At 40.1% G+C, this 15,168-nt stretch overlaps 1 protein-coding gene across 1 annotated transcript in view; it reads right to left on the reverse strand.

Moving 5' to 3' along the window:
• Positions 1 to 2,250, reverse strand: part of ADGRG4 (adhesion G protein-coupled receptor G4) — a 62,327-nt gene extending 60,077 nt beyond the window's left edge. Inside the window, exon 1 of the mRNA XM_038747712.1 lies at positions 2,166 to 2,250. Within this exon, the coding sequence (XP_038603640.1) occupies positions 2,166 to 2,250 (85 nt within the window). The remainder of the gene's footprint in view (positions 1 to 2,165) is intronic.
• Between the last annotated feature and the right edge of the window lie 12,918 nt (positions 2,251 to 15,168).

Here is a 15,168-nt window from a genome sequence, read left to right on the forward strand (position 1 = left end):
GCTTAGTACAGTGCTCTGCACACAGTAGGCACTCAATAAATACGATTGAATGAATGAAAAGTATCTAGTACAGTGCAGCGCACTCAGTAAATGTGATCGGTGGTTATTAATTTTTATAAAGGACTGTGAAAGGGTACTTGCTATTCAGTCAATCAATCAATTGTATTTACTGAGCGTTTACTGTGCGCAAAGCACTGTACTAGGCACTTGGGAGAGTTCAATTCAAACCACAACCAGCCCCACATTGCTGTTCCCTGGAAATAGTACTGATTGTACTATGGACCCACAAACATTCATTTATACTCTCCATCCTTTTTCATCCACCGATACCGTATTAAGATACTTGGAAACAATTCCCTTGTCCTTAAGTGTTAATCTTGATTAGCGGTAGTCATTCTTTCATTCTATAGCAAATCAGAATTTCCATAGCGGGCCAAAGGATTTCCCAGGAATACAATGTTTGGTTACTGGGAGTAACTTCCAGGGGTGGTTTCTGTGAAGTCCTGGATGACATCAGCGGTGATTATTGTCAGGGTGAGGCTGGGATGGGGCTGGGAAGAATTCCGGAATTCCCACTGCACCGGACCAGTACTGGCTAATGCTTCCTAGAACATTTCAACCCTACCCTCCTCTGAGGAAATCCAAACATAATAATAAATAACTGTGGCATTTATGTATTCACTATTGTTATTCCAGACACTGTCTCGACCCTAGGTTCCCTCTTCAGGACCCACTGCTTCTTTCAAAACACAAAAGCAAACCGAAACAATGTGCCTTCTTATGTCCATTCTGCTGAGACGGAGGAAAAAAGGTAGAAAGATGACACTTCATCCTGTTTGGGCGGCCACACCGTGCGCAGGGGAGGGGAACGTTTTCAGTACATAAAAAGGCTACAAATCAGTGGTATTTATTTGAGTGCTTTCTGTGTGCGGAGCACTATACCAAGCTCTCGGGAGAGTACAATACAACAGAGTTGGTAAACACATTCCCTGATACATGTGTAAGTGCTGTAGGGCTCGGGGCGGGGTGAAGAGCAAATGCCCAAAGTGTGTAATTGCAAGGGCATCAACAGTACAAACCTGAGAAAGGGAAAAATGCAAAGTTGAAAATAGCGCAGAGGAGCAAAAAACAGTGGAGAAGATTTAGAGTGGTGGATGGCAGTGAGAATTGAAAGGCTTTGAATGGGTGGGAGAGTATTTTGAAAGTTTAGGAAAGGTGGACAACTGGCCCATCTACATCAAATTGGTTAGCAAAACTGTACATATTTATTTCTCTATTTATTTATTTTACTTGTACATAACTATTCTATTTATTTTATTTTGTTAGTATGTTTGGTTTTGTTCTCCGTCTCCCCCTTTTAGACTGTGAGCCCACTGTTGGGTAGGGACTGTCTCTGTATGTTGCCAACTTGGACTTCCCAAGCACTTAGTACAGTGCTCTGCACACAGTAAGCACTCAATAAATACGATTGATGATGACGATGATCAGTGACCTTTTCTGAATATTAGAATCATTCATTTATCGTCTCATTACATTGTGGTTTGCTGTTACCCCTTGTCATCTGTGTGCTTGTCCAAATTCTTCCTATTAAAAAGAAACTTGTACTTCCCAAGCACTTAGTACAGTGCTCTGCAGACAGTAAGCACTCAATAAATGCAATTGAATGTACTAAGCGCTGGGGTAGATACAAGGTAATTGAGTCGGACACAGTCCCTGTCCCACAGAGGGCTCACAGTCTTAATCCCCATTTTACAGGTGAGGCAACCAAGGCACAGAGAAGTGAAGTAACTTGCCCAAGGTCACACAGCAGACAAGTGGCGGGACCAGGATTAGAACCCAGGTCCTTCTGACGCCCAGGCCCCTGCTCTATCCACAGTGCCGTACTGCTTCTTGAATTTTGTGTATTTTGAAGACTCTCTAGTTAAAGTACATAGGACTCTTGAGGCAGAAGTCCATTTAAAGCATCTGTGTGTTTACCTTTTTAACAGCATCGAGCTGAATTTACACTCTTCAGACTTTGGCAGAACCAAGCAATCTTTGGTTTGTGTATAATAACGGTCATCAATAATATTAAATGAAAGCAGCAACATTTCACTAGCAGCATTTTTCAGATACAGTGAATGAAGCACTTCCGTAGAAAAAAGACTACGTATATATTTTCTTACCTGTGAAAAAGATGAAAGTAGAAACGACAATCAATCCATAAAGTGTTTTCCGAGGTTGCCGGTATTTGAGAATATGGCCTTTCATTGTTTAAACTTGTATTCCGAAAATGAGATTCTGAAAACATTTTGAAAGTTATTATTGTCAGAATTATCCTGCCTACATTACAAGCTAATAATTTTGCTGATACTAACAATGAGTTTCAAGAATCTTGAAAATAATCCATGTTAAGAGGTTTTACTCTACACATTTTTGTTAGCAAAACTGTACTTTAATTAATTGGCATATATGATAAAATATATTTTTAATGCCAATCATATTTATCACCTCTGTTGTCACAGACCTTTGACTGATACATCGTTGAATGAGTTTAGTGGTGATACACACATTATTTTAGTTTTTTTCATATTATTAAGTAATTTCTTCAAAATACTTAAACTGTGGCAAAAATCCATTAGCTGTTAGGTGATTTTTGAAGTGTTTTCATCTCCCTTCCCCTCCCAGGTAATACACCGCCTCTGTTTGTCTTCCCAGGACCAAAGGTAAGTCAAAGTGAACGCAGAAAACAGAGTTACCTGTTAGTTTATTTCTTCCCAGAGCAGAGGACAGCTGTTGGGATGGTGAGAAAGCTCAAAGTATTTCTGACCATCCTGAGGATTTAAGGCCTCAACCTCTTGAATTGTGTCTACACAGGCAAAGTACTATAAAGAATTGAGACTTAATATGACCAATATGCCAAAAGAAAAAGAGGGGTTTGTTCCACTTATCAAGTTTTTACCATCTTACCCTAAACTGTAAGCTCCCTGTGGGCAGGGATTGCGTCTACCAACTCTGTTGTAGTGAACGTTCCCAAGTGCTTAGTACAGTGCTCTGCACACAGTAAGTGCTCGGTGAATACCATTGATTGTCCAAATAACTTAATTTTCTTTTGCATTCTGTCTAGATAGATTTAATCCAGATTTCTATAAAGGGCTAAATTCATTTTCAAATTGCTTAAACTCGTTGTGGAAAGTGAACGTGCCTACCAAATCTGTGGTATTATAGGCTCCCAAGCTCCTCGAAAAATGCTCTGCACACAGTAAGCACTCAGTAAATGTGGTTCATTGATGAATTTAAAAAAATAGGAAGCATTTCCAAATTACCAAATCTAGCCCCCCATCATGCAGAAATGAGTAGGAAACACCCCTTCCTTTTCTAAAAAATCAAAATCTCTACTTTTTAAAAGTAGTTCTTGTGTTTTCTTTTTGAAGAGTTCTGAAAACATGATTGTTTCATTTAATTTTCTCAACAGTTCCTTACAGTATTTTGTCCCCAAAAAAATCAGTCAGTGGAAAACACAACTAAAAATCAATTTTTTTCAAAACATTCCTAAAACTTGAACATTTCATTGAGGTGGACCGGAACATCTCAGAGAAACAGTCCATGATTCAGAGACAGGGACAATTCCTAATCAGTTGAATTTAATTTACAATTTTCTGCTAAATTGAAAGTTTTGTCTCTATTTCTTCAGGTTTCAACGGATGCATTATAAAAAAATTCCCACATAAAATATCAACAATGAACTCAAAATTATCAATTTACATTAAAAGATACTTTTTTCGTAGTGCAAGTGCTTTATAGTTATATTGGTACATGTAATAAAAAAATGGATGAGTACCATGTGAAATAAGTTTTTAAAGTTTTACCTTAGGCAGTGTGAAAATGTAAGGTGGTGTCCAAATCATGAATAATGAAGCAAGGTTTAAATTCTAAAATTAAAATATTAGTATTTTAAAACTATTTTAAAACAGTAAGCTTTCAATTTACTGCCAAAATTTCACTTCACTTCAAGATATATTTCATATCCTCACCTGACAGTCCAAGAGAAAAAGGGTGTAAAAACTGGCAACATTAAATTTTCTGCACCGGTTTTCTCATCCTCCAGACGAAGTTGTAGTTTTCTTCAAAATGGCTAAATTAGCTTCCAAAACCTAACCCATCCTGTTTTTAGTAGAAAGGAGCACGAATGAAAGGCTTGTCTTCGGATCCAGATTCCCCGCCACTAAAAAATTTCTGAAACGAAGTGGCCTTCCCTGTTTCCTATTTTATTGCACTTTATATGGTCTATTGACTTCTGCAATGTTATTTCATTGTCAGATCTTTTTTTTTTTTCCTGGCCTTTGGGTCACCACAGGGACGTTCTCAAGAGCCAGAAATCGGTAGGAATAAAGTTCTAGTATTTTAAATGCCAGTAGTAGCCGATCCAATTGAGGGGGCTTTTTAAGCCTTTTTTGAAAGTATTTTCTTCCATTTTCCAACTAGCTATCAGCATTGTTTAAATTGTAGTCATTAAGTTTATAGTGCTTTAGAAAATGTGGGTAATTTTCAGAGCTGTGAGCAGAGAGTCAGTTTCATAGCAAACACCGGTCAGTGACTAATCGAACAAATCATATTTATTGAGTGCTCACTGCGGGCAGAAACACTGTACTTGGAGTTTGGGAGAGTAGAATATTACAGAGTCGGTAAACAGGTTCCCTGCCCACAAGAAGCTTAAATTCTAGATGGGGAGACAGGCATTAAAACAAATTGTGGCTGCGTACATATCCGTGGGGCTGAGCGTGAATTAGGAGTACAAATCCAAGTGCAAGGGTGACGCAGAAGGGAGTGGGTGTAGGAGAAATGAGAGTTTAGTTGGGGAAGGCCTCTTGGAGGAGATGGGATTTTAATAAGGCATTATTAAGCCTTATCAGGCTGGTCCTTGCATCAAATAAACATATCTTATTATAGGACTTTCTTCCCAGTGTGAAAGATGCCTTAAAAATAAGGGGATCGTCTTGGTGCCAAGAGAGACCTGTGAGTGAGGTTTATGCAACATGGATGAATTACAAGGTTTTCTGAACTGCCTGACTTTTGTACTAAATTTTCAAATATAGGATTTCATTAAACAGTTTCACTTCCTTTTCCCCCTAATTTGTACTCATTTCTTTGTATTAGGTTTTTTTACACAGAATTGTGACTAGAGGGATAATAAAAGGCTTAGTTAAACATTCCTTTCTGTAATCTTGTTTCTTCATTGCAGTTAAGTGCCAGACAACTTAGGTATGATTCAGACTGTGAGTTTTAGCAATTGGATCTCCTTTGGGACTATCCATTTCCCTAGAAATGTGGAAAAAATTGTAGTAGGGCGAGAATAGCAACTAAAATGATTGAAAGATTAGAAAACCAGGGCTAAGAAAGAGAATCAGAGAAGAGAAAGGAATTGGGATTATTTAGCCTAGAAAAGAGAAGACAATTATTACCTTCAAGCATGGGAGATGATGAAATGTGTGCTTACCAGCTGTTCCACCTCACAATTTTGCCAAAGTATTCTCTGTTATCTTGTCTTCCTTATCCAGGCACCCTTATCCCCATTAGTACAGTGCTCTGCACACAGTAAGTGCTCAATAAATACAATTGATGATGATAACTAAGAAAATACCGGTTTGAGGTCATTAAAAATAAAAAAACAGGATAAGCTACTGAATGAGCATTCAATAAGAGATTGGTGATCAATCAATCAATCAATCACTTGTATTTATTGAGTGCTTACTGTGTGTAGAGCACTGTACTAAGCGCTTGGGAAGTACAAGTTGGCAACATATAGAGACAGTCCCTACCCAACAGTGAGCTCACAGTCTAGAAGGGGGAGACAGAGAACAAAACCAAATGTATTAACAAAATAATATTCAAAATCTGAATATAGTTTAATGATATTAATAGTTGTGGTATTTGTTAAGCGCTTATTATGTGCTTGGCACTGTACTAAGAGCTGGGATGGATGCAAGCAAATTGCACTGGACCCAGTCCCCGTCACATGGGGCTCACAGTCCCGATCCCCATTTTACAGATGAGGTAAGTGAGCCCTTCACATTGATTCCAGTTGACTAGAATGTGCAATTTTTTCTTTGCTCTTTTCTTGGTTTACGACTACCTTGCACTTATAACTGGCTCTGAACGCTCAAAGTTCAAGGAAATTTTGATCAGATTTCCAAGTTCAAGGAAATTTTGATCAGATTTCCTGTAGTTTTTTTCTGCTACTCCTCCAGGCAACTCTGTCTGGGCTATTTCTTCAGTGACATTGCTGAGCGGTACTCCAGTAGTTGGATTGAATCCTGATTTTCACTGTTGGCCTGGGTCAGTTTTTAAACGATCAGTTAGGCAGGTCGGTTAAAAAAAAGCAGCTTGCCCTCACCTATCTTCACAGGTCCAGGGAACTAAAAAGGGACAAAAATCTCCAGGTTGAAACCTGCAACCAGTTAAAATTCCGGGCAAAGCCCAAGAAGTAGGTAGCACAATACTGTTCACAACTACAGTGTTCTGTACAGTGTTCTATTTATTTTATTTTGTTAATATGTTTTGTTCCCCGTCTCCCCCTTCTAGACTGTGAGCCCGCTGTTGGGTAGGGGCTGTCTCTATGTGTTGCCGACTTGTACTTCCCAAGCTCTTAGTACGGTGCTCTGCACACAGTAGGCGCTCAATAAATACGATTGATTGATTGATTGATTACAGAGTTGGTGAGTGTGGCACTGTACCAACCTGCTTCACACCGCTGTCCCATTGATCACCCCAGCTCCGCCGGAGTCCTGGCCTACAGCCCAAGCGACAACACCATTCCCCTAGGCAAGAAGAGCCAAGTAGCCAATGGTTTGTGGATTCCAGCCTGGGTAGTTACCCCTCCTATCCATTTTTTCCTGGCGTGCCTGAAAAAAAAAAGAGTGGGAAATAAGAATCTGTCAACCAATCAATGGTATTTATTGAGCACTTACCACCGTAAGCGCTTGGGAAGTACAAGTTGGCAACACATAGAGACAGTCCCTACCCAACAGCGGGCTCACAGTCTAAAAGGGGGAGACAGAGAACGAAACCAAACATACTAATAAAATAAAATAGAATAGATATGTACAAGTAAAATAAATAGAGTAATAAATAGAGTAATAAATATGTACAAACATATATGCATATATACAGGTGCTGTGAGGAAGGGAAGGAGGTAAGATGGGGGGATGGAGAGGGGGACGAGGGGGAGAGGAAGGAAGGGGCTAGACTAGAGGAGGAGCTAACAGTAATAATGGTATTTGTTAAATGGTTAGGTGCCAAGCACTGAGCTAAGTGCTGGGGTAGATACAATAATAATAATAATAATAATAATAATAGTAATAATAATAATAATGGCATTTATTAAGTGCTTACTATGTGCAAAGCACTGTTCTAAGAGCTGGGGGGGGGTTACAAGGTGATCAGGTTGTCCCACGTGGGGCTCACAGTCTTCATCCCCATTTTCCAGATGAGGTAACTGAGGCCCAGAGAAGTTAAGTGACTTGCCCAAAGTCACCCAGCTGACAACTGGCAGAGCCGGGATTTGAACCCATGACCTCTGACTCCAAAGCCCGGGCTCTTTTCCACTGAGCCACGCTGCTTACCACGGGTAGAGCACTGTGCTAAAGGCCTGGGAGAGTACAATACAATAGAGTAGACTAGAGGAGGAGCTAACAGTAATAATGGTATTTGTTAAACGGTTAGGTGCCAAGCACTGAGCTAAGTGCTGGGGTAGATACAATAATAATAATAATGGCATTTATTAAGCGCTTACTATGTGCAAAGCACTGTTCTAAGTGCTGGGGGGGTTACAAGGTGATCAGGTTGTCAATCAATCAATCAATTGTATTTATTGAGTGCTTACTGTGTGCAGAGCACTGTACTAAGCGCTTGGGAAGTCCAAGTTGGCAACACATAGAGACAGTCCCTACCCAACAGCGGGCTCACAGTCTAAAAGGGGGAGACAGAGAACAAAACCAAACAGACTAACAAAATAAAATAAATAGAATAGATATGTACAAGTAAAATAAATGAATAAATAAATAGAGTAATAAATATGTACAAACATATATAGATATATACAGGTGCTGTGAGGAAGGGAAGGAGGTAAGATGGGGGGGATGGAGAGGGGGACGAGGGGGAGAGGAAGGAAGGGGCTAGACTAGAGGAGGAGCTAACAGTAATAATGGTATTTGTTAAACGGTTAGGTGCCAAGCACTGAGCTAAGTGCTGGGGTAGATACAATAATAATAATAATAATAATAATAATAATAATGGCATTTATTAAGCACTTACTATGTGCAAAGCACTGTTCTAAGTGCTGGGGGGTTACAAGGTGATCAGGTTGTCCCACGGGGGGCTCACAGTCTTCATCCCCGTTTTAGGGATGAGGTAACTGAGGCCCAGAGAAGTGAAGTGACTTGCCCAAAATCACACAGCTGGCAAGTGGCGGAGCCGGGATTTGAACCCGTGACCTCTGCCTCCAAAGCCCGGGCTCTTTCCAGACCAGAGACAGTGTCTGCCCGACTCGGGGCTCCCAGTCCAAGGGGAAGGGAGAGCAGCTCTCTCATCTGCAATGAGAGAGGGGTGAAATGGTGATGTCTAATTAAGCTCCACTAGCCCAGCAAGTCCTCAGACACTTTGCCTCCAGTTGGAAGCAACAGAAATTTTCTTCTGTAGCTTTGCGTGCCTTATCCGGATCGTGGCCTACTGGATAGAGTACGAGCTTGGGAGACAGAAGGACCTGGATCCTAATCCTGACCATACAATCTGTCCTCTGTGTGACCTTGGGCAAGTCACTCAACTGCTCTGTGCCTCAGTTGCCTCATCTGTAAAATGGGGATTAAGACTGTGGACTGTGTCCAATCCGATTATCTTGTATCTACAGTACCTGGCACGTAATAAGCACTTACAAATACCATCATCATCATCAATCGTATTTATTGAGCGCTTACTATGTGCAGAGCACTGTACTAAGGGCTTGGGAAGTACAAATTGGCAGCTGTATTGTTATTACTAATTACATATAATTATATATAATTATATAAATATATTAGTAATTAATTAATATGGTAATAATAATGACGTTGTGTGATAGCTGGATCCCTTCTCAATGTGATGGGCAACTTGATTCTTCAGACTGAAGCACTTGCTTGCCGCCAGGACGCTGTCCTAGGCCAGCTGAAAGCAGATGGGGGAAAAAAAAATCACAACTCTAATTTCCAATATAAGTTAGATTAAAACTTTAAATAGATACCAAAAAACAAAACAAAAGAAAAAAAAATGGCCCCTATTCCTTACATCTGGATCAGCAGAAAGCGCACCCTACTCTACATTCATCAGGAATTTTGAGACCACTACCCAAATTCAGCTCTCAATTCAAGCAACCCAAAGAGTCTCCTACCAGTGAGTTTCATCATCATCATCATCATCAATCGTATTTATTGAGCGCTTACTGTGTGCAGAGCACTGTACTAAGCGCTTGGGAAGTACAAGTTGGCAACATATAGGGACAGTCCCTACCCAACAGTGGGCTCACAGTCTAAAAGAGTTTCAAAACACAGTTTCAAAACACAAGAGCTGCACTTCTTGTGAGGACAGAACAGTTCAGCTACCTCTGCTTCACTACATCCTTGGCCTTTCTTCCAACAGTATCAATAAAACCGCCGTTAGCATCATCATCATCATCATCAATCGTATTTATTGAGTGCTTACTATGTGCAGAGCACTGTACTAAGCGCTTGGGAAGTACAAATTGGCAACATATAGAGACAGTCCCTACCCAACAGTGGGCTCACAGTCTAAAAGGGGGAGACAGAGAACAAAACCAAACATACTAACAAAATAAAATAAATAGAATAGATATGTACAAATAAAATAAATAAATAAATAAATAAATAGAGTTAAAAAAAAAAAAAGTGTCCACTGTGCTTGGGGTTTTCGTGAGAAGACTTTTAGTCCAGCCACACTGACAGAAGGTCATTTCACTTTAGGTATCAAATGGATTTCAAATAAAGGCAATTTTCAACTGTGTTGGATTGGGTTCAGGGAGCCAAAGGTGAAAAGTTCTCTTCCATTACTGCTCTCCTGAGCCATCAAGGTTTAAAATTTAAAGTTCTGCAATGGAAATGAAAGGATGATTTCTGCTCATCAGTTTCTGGGGGAATTGATTTCATAGCTGGCAGTCAGTTCTCTTGTGAAAAGTGTCACCGAGAAACTCTAGAGAGAGGAATGGGGAGGATTTGGACAATCTTCCAGGGGTTGCAAGGTGAAAAGTCGGTGTGTCACCACACAAAGTAGGCATCTGTCCTTTCCTGGCCTAATTTAAGTATTTGGAAACAGACTCAAGTTGTTCTTGATCCGTGTTTAGATGCTCAAGGATTTTGGCAGGAGGTTGCTATGGAGATTTCTAGGCTCTTCCAAAGTTGCATAATTATGTCTGAAGCTAGTCTGTTGGGAATCTCAGATTACAGGATAAGGACTGGAGGCGGCTGGATCTCCGAAATAAACTGATATCAGCTTCCATTTTATAAGAAAATGAAAATTCTTGTCTATCAAGCCTTAATGGATGCTTGCCTTTCTTACTGGGTCTTTTAGTCTGTCAACCATCAGGAAAAACGTTGATGAGAAGTAAATGGATGCCCCTTTTAGAATACATTAACTCCATTTTCTGCTAAAATTACAAAGTAGTAGGTTTTATTTAGGTAATGTTCATCATCATTTTTGAATTAATGATGCTTTCATTTTGCCCAGGTTAAATTCTTGCTCCCTTTTTCTCTCCCCTATTTTGCATCATTTCTTGTAGCTACCCGGAAAGAAAAGCAGTGTGGCTTCGTGGATAGAGCATAGGCCTGTTAGATGGACCTGGGTTCTAATCCCAGCTCCACCACTTGTCTGCTGGGTGACTTTGGGCAAGTGACTTAACTTCTCTGTGCTCAGTTACCTCATGTGTAAAAGGGGGATTAAGACTGTGAGCCCCATGTGGGACATGGACTCTGTCCAACCTGATTAGCTTATATCTACCCCAGCACTTAATACAGTGCCTGACAGAGTAAGTGCTTAACAGATACCATAAAACAAAATGAAACAAAACAAAAACATCAAGAGGATTTATAAAAATGGCAAATAAAGACAACTGCTGAAAGTATTTAATTTACACAGTACCAGGAGCAGATGATTGCTTAAAATTATTCTTTTTTGATCATCATCATCATCATCAATCGTATTTATTGAGCGCTTACTATGTGCAGAGCACTGTACTAAGCGCTTGGGAAGTACAAATTGGCAACATATAGAGACAGTCCCTACCCAACAGTGGGCTCACAGTCTAAAAGGGGGAGACAGAGAACAAAACCAAACATACTAACAAAATAAAATAAATAGAATAGATATGTACAAATAAAATAGAGTAAAAAATATGTACAAACATATATACATATATATACATATGTAAATAGAGTAAAAAATATGTACAAACATATGTACATATATATTAGGAGGATGGATACTGGAGGATAAAGCAGCATGGTCTAGTGGCAAGAACACAGGCCTGGAAATCAGAGGACCCGAGTTCTGATACTAGCACTAGCACTGTCTTCTGGGTGACCTTGGAAAAGTAACTTAACTTCTCTGTGCATCACTTACCTCGTCTGGAGAGTGGGGATGAAGACTGTGAGTCCCACATGTGACATGGATTGTGTCCAATCTGATTAACTTGTATCTACCCCAGTGCTTAGTGCAGTGCCTCACACAGTTCACTTAAATAAGATAAAAAGAAAAAAGCAAGTAGGAATTTGGGGAAAGTTTTACTAGTTTTAAGTCTGTCAGTACAGCAATATGGATATCCCTTCAGCCTCGTCAATGCAGTATTGGAGTATGTGGTCCCGATCTTACCAAACACTAACACTGGAGATTCCACTTTTCTCATACTTTCAGAAAAGCAGGTGAACTGTGTTGCAAACCTCTCCAAAGTGTTAGGAAAATGACATGTTGCACAGACGGACCTAATAACCTTGATATTGCTGAGCTTTGGGTTCTTTTATAAATGTAAACTTCTTACCCAGAGTTACTGCTTTTATAATAATGATGGCATTTGTTAAGCACTTATTATGTGCAAAGCATTGTTCTTTTATGCCAGTATTATCGAGTGTTTCCATAATAAGGAATACCATATACTTATACAAGTATAGCACAGGCTCTGAATCCCCCACAATGTGTACAACCTGGGGATGTGGGCAGCGCTTTTTCTTAATATACATCAGGATTCATAAACACCCTCCCCAACATCTAATAATAATACTGGTATTTGTTAAGCGCTTACTATGTGCGAAGCACTGTTCTAAGCACTGAGCCAACCACTCCACTTAGTCCAGTCACTTAACCTCTCTGGGGTTTTTCTGTCGTTGTTGTTTGTTTTATGCTATTTGTTATGCACTTACTATACGCCAGGCACAAAGTGCTGAGGTAGATACAAGCTAAATCAGGACGGACACAGTCCATGTCCCACTTAAGACTCACAGTGTTAATCCCAGTTTATAGATGAGATAACTGAGGCACAGAGAAGTTACAACTTGCCCAAGGTCAACAGCGGACAAGTGGCGGAGCCAATATTAGAACCCAGGTGCATCTGATTACTTGTCTGTCCACTTGTTTTGTTAAGTTTTGTTGTCTGTCTCCCCCCTTTTAGACTGTGAGCCCGTTGTTGGGTAGGGATTGTCTCTATTTGTTGCTGAATTGTACTTTCCAAGCGCTTAGTACAGTGCCCTGCACACGGTAAGTGCTCATTAAATACGATTGAATGAATGAACGAACGAATCCTACTCCTGGGGCCATGCCATATCCACTAATCAATCAATCAATCAATCGTATTTATTGAGCGCTTACTATGTGCAGAGCACTGTACTAAGCGCTTGGGCCATGGCCATGCACTAGGCCATGTTGCTTCTCTGTGTCTCAGTTTCCTCATCTGTAAAACGAGGATTCAGTACCTGTTCTCCCTCCGACTTAGGCGGCAAGCTCCGTGTGGGACAGAGATTCTGTCCAACCTGATTACCATTTTTCTACCCCACTGCTCAGTACAGTGCCTGGCGTGTAATAAGTTTTAGCTAATACCGCAATTATTGTTGCTATTATTGCATGAAAATCATTCATTCAGTCACTCATTCAATCGTATTTATTGAGTGCTTACTGTGCGCAGAGCACTGTACTAAGCGCTTGGGAAGTACCGTCGGTAATATATAGAGACGGTCCCTACCCAACAACGGGCTCACTTCACCTGTCCCACTCTTCTCTATATCCACCACTTTTGAGTTTCCCCAGCTTCCTACGTGCTGAATTCTGCTTTATGGAGCCTTTGAATTTTAGCCTTAGCATCTACGATGATTCACCACAGCTTCCATCTGGTATCTTGGCAATTTATTAACACAGATGTGGATCTGAACAGGATTAGAGAAACGGGAAGGTCGGAGTTTCCCTCTACCCACCGGAGCTAGGGGCAGCCAGGGAACTGAGCTGTGGGAAGGAGGAAGCGGGAGGGGACTATAAATTAGAGTTAAAATTTTTTGTAGAGCAATGCAGACCTTGGTCCCTTGCTATCTTTTCCAAGCACGCTTTGCATTTTCGAACAACTAATGGGCTTCGTTGCTCCCTCTCTTTAGATTTATTGGTTCAGCTAAATAGATAACAGAGGAGGAAACATGGATGCAAATAGTCAGTTTATTGTACACTTAACCCATCTTAGATAGCCCCGGGAAAATTAAAAACAAAAAAAAAAGCCCCACATCTCTTCGGCGAAGCTTTAGTCATCATCATCATCATCAATCGTATTTATTGAGCGCTTACTGTGTGCAGAGCACTGTACTAAGCGCTTGGGAAGTCCCGGTTGGCAACATATACAGACAGTCCCTGCCCAACAGTGGGCTCATAGTCTAGAAGGGGGAGACAGAGAACAAAACCAAACATAATAACAAAATAAAATAAATAGAATAGATATGTACAAGTAAAATAAATAGAGTAATCAATCAATCAATCGTATTTATTGAGCGCTTACTGTGTGCAGAGCACTGTACTAAGCGCTTGGGAAGTCCAAGTTGGCAACATATAGAGACGGTCCCTACCCAACAGTGGGCTCATAGTCTAAAAGGGGGAGACAGAGAACAAAACCAAACATACTAACAAAATAAAAGAAATAGAATAGATATGTACAAGTAAAATAGAGTAATCAATCAATCAATCAATCGTATTTATTGAGCGCTTACTGTGTGCAGAGCACTGTACTAAGTGCTTGGGAAGTACAAGTTGGCAACATATAGAGACAGTCCCTACCCAACAGTGGGTTCACAGTCTAGAAGGGGGAGACAGAACAAAACCAAACATATTAACAAAATAAAATAAATAGAATAGATATGTACAAGTAAAATAAATAGAGTAATCAATCAATCAATCAATCAATTGTATTTATTGAGCACTTACTGTGTGCAGAGCACTGTACTAAGCGCTTGGGAAGTACAAGTTGGCAACATATAGAGACAGTCCCTACCCAACAGTGGGCTCACAGTCTAAAAGGGGGAGACAGAGAACAAAACCAAACATACTAACAAAATAAAATAAATAGAATAGATATGTACAAGTAAAATAAATAGAGTAATCAATCAATCAATCGTATTTATTGAGCGCTTACTGTGTGCAGAGCACTGTACTAAGCGCTTGGGAAGTACAAGTTGGCAACATATAGAGACAGTCCCTACCCAACAGTGGGTTCACAGTCTAGAAGGGGGAGACAGAGAACAAAACCAAACATAATAACAAAATAAAATAAATAGAATAGATATGTACAAGTAAAATAAATAGAGTAATCAATCAATCGATCAATCAATCGTATTTATTGAGCGCTTACTTTGTGCAGAGCACTGTACTAAGCGCTTGGGAAGTACAAATTGGCAACATCTAGAGACAGTCCCTACCCAACAGTGGGCTCACAGTCTAAAAGGGGGAGACAGAGAACAAAACCAAACATACTAACAAAATAAAATAAATAGAATAGGTATGTACAAGTAAAATAAATAGAGTAATAAATATGTACAAACATATATACATATATACAGGTGCTGTAAGGGCAGACCACAATTCCCTCTCCTGTGTCAGCATCCTGGAACAGAGAGAGAAAGGAGAGTG

This window comes from Tachyglossus aculeatus, chromosome 6, assembly GCF_015852505.1.
Source record: "Tachyglossus aculeatus isolate mTacAcu1 chromosome 6, mTacAcu1.pri, whole genome shotgun sequence".
NCBI lineage: Eukaryota > Metazoa > Chordata > Mammalia > Monotremata > Tachyglossidae > Tachyglossus > Tachyglossus aculeatus.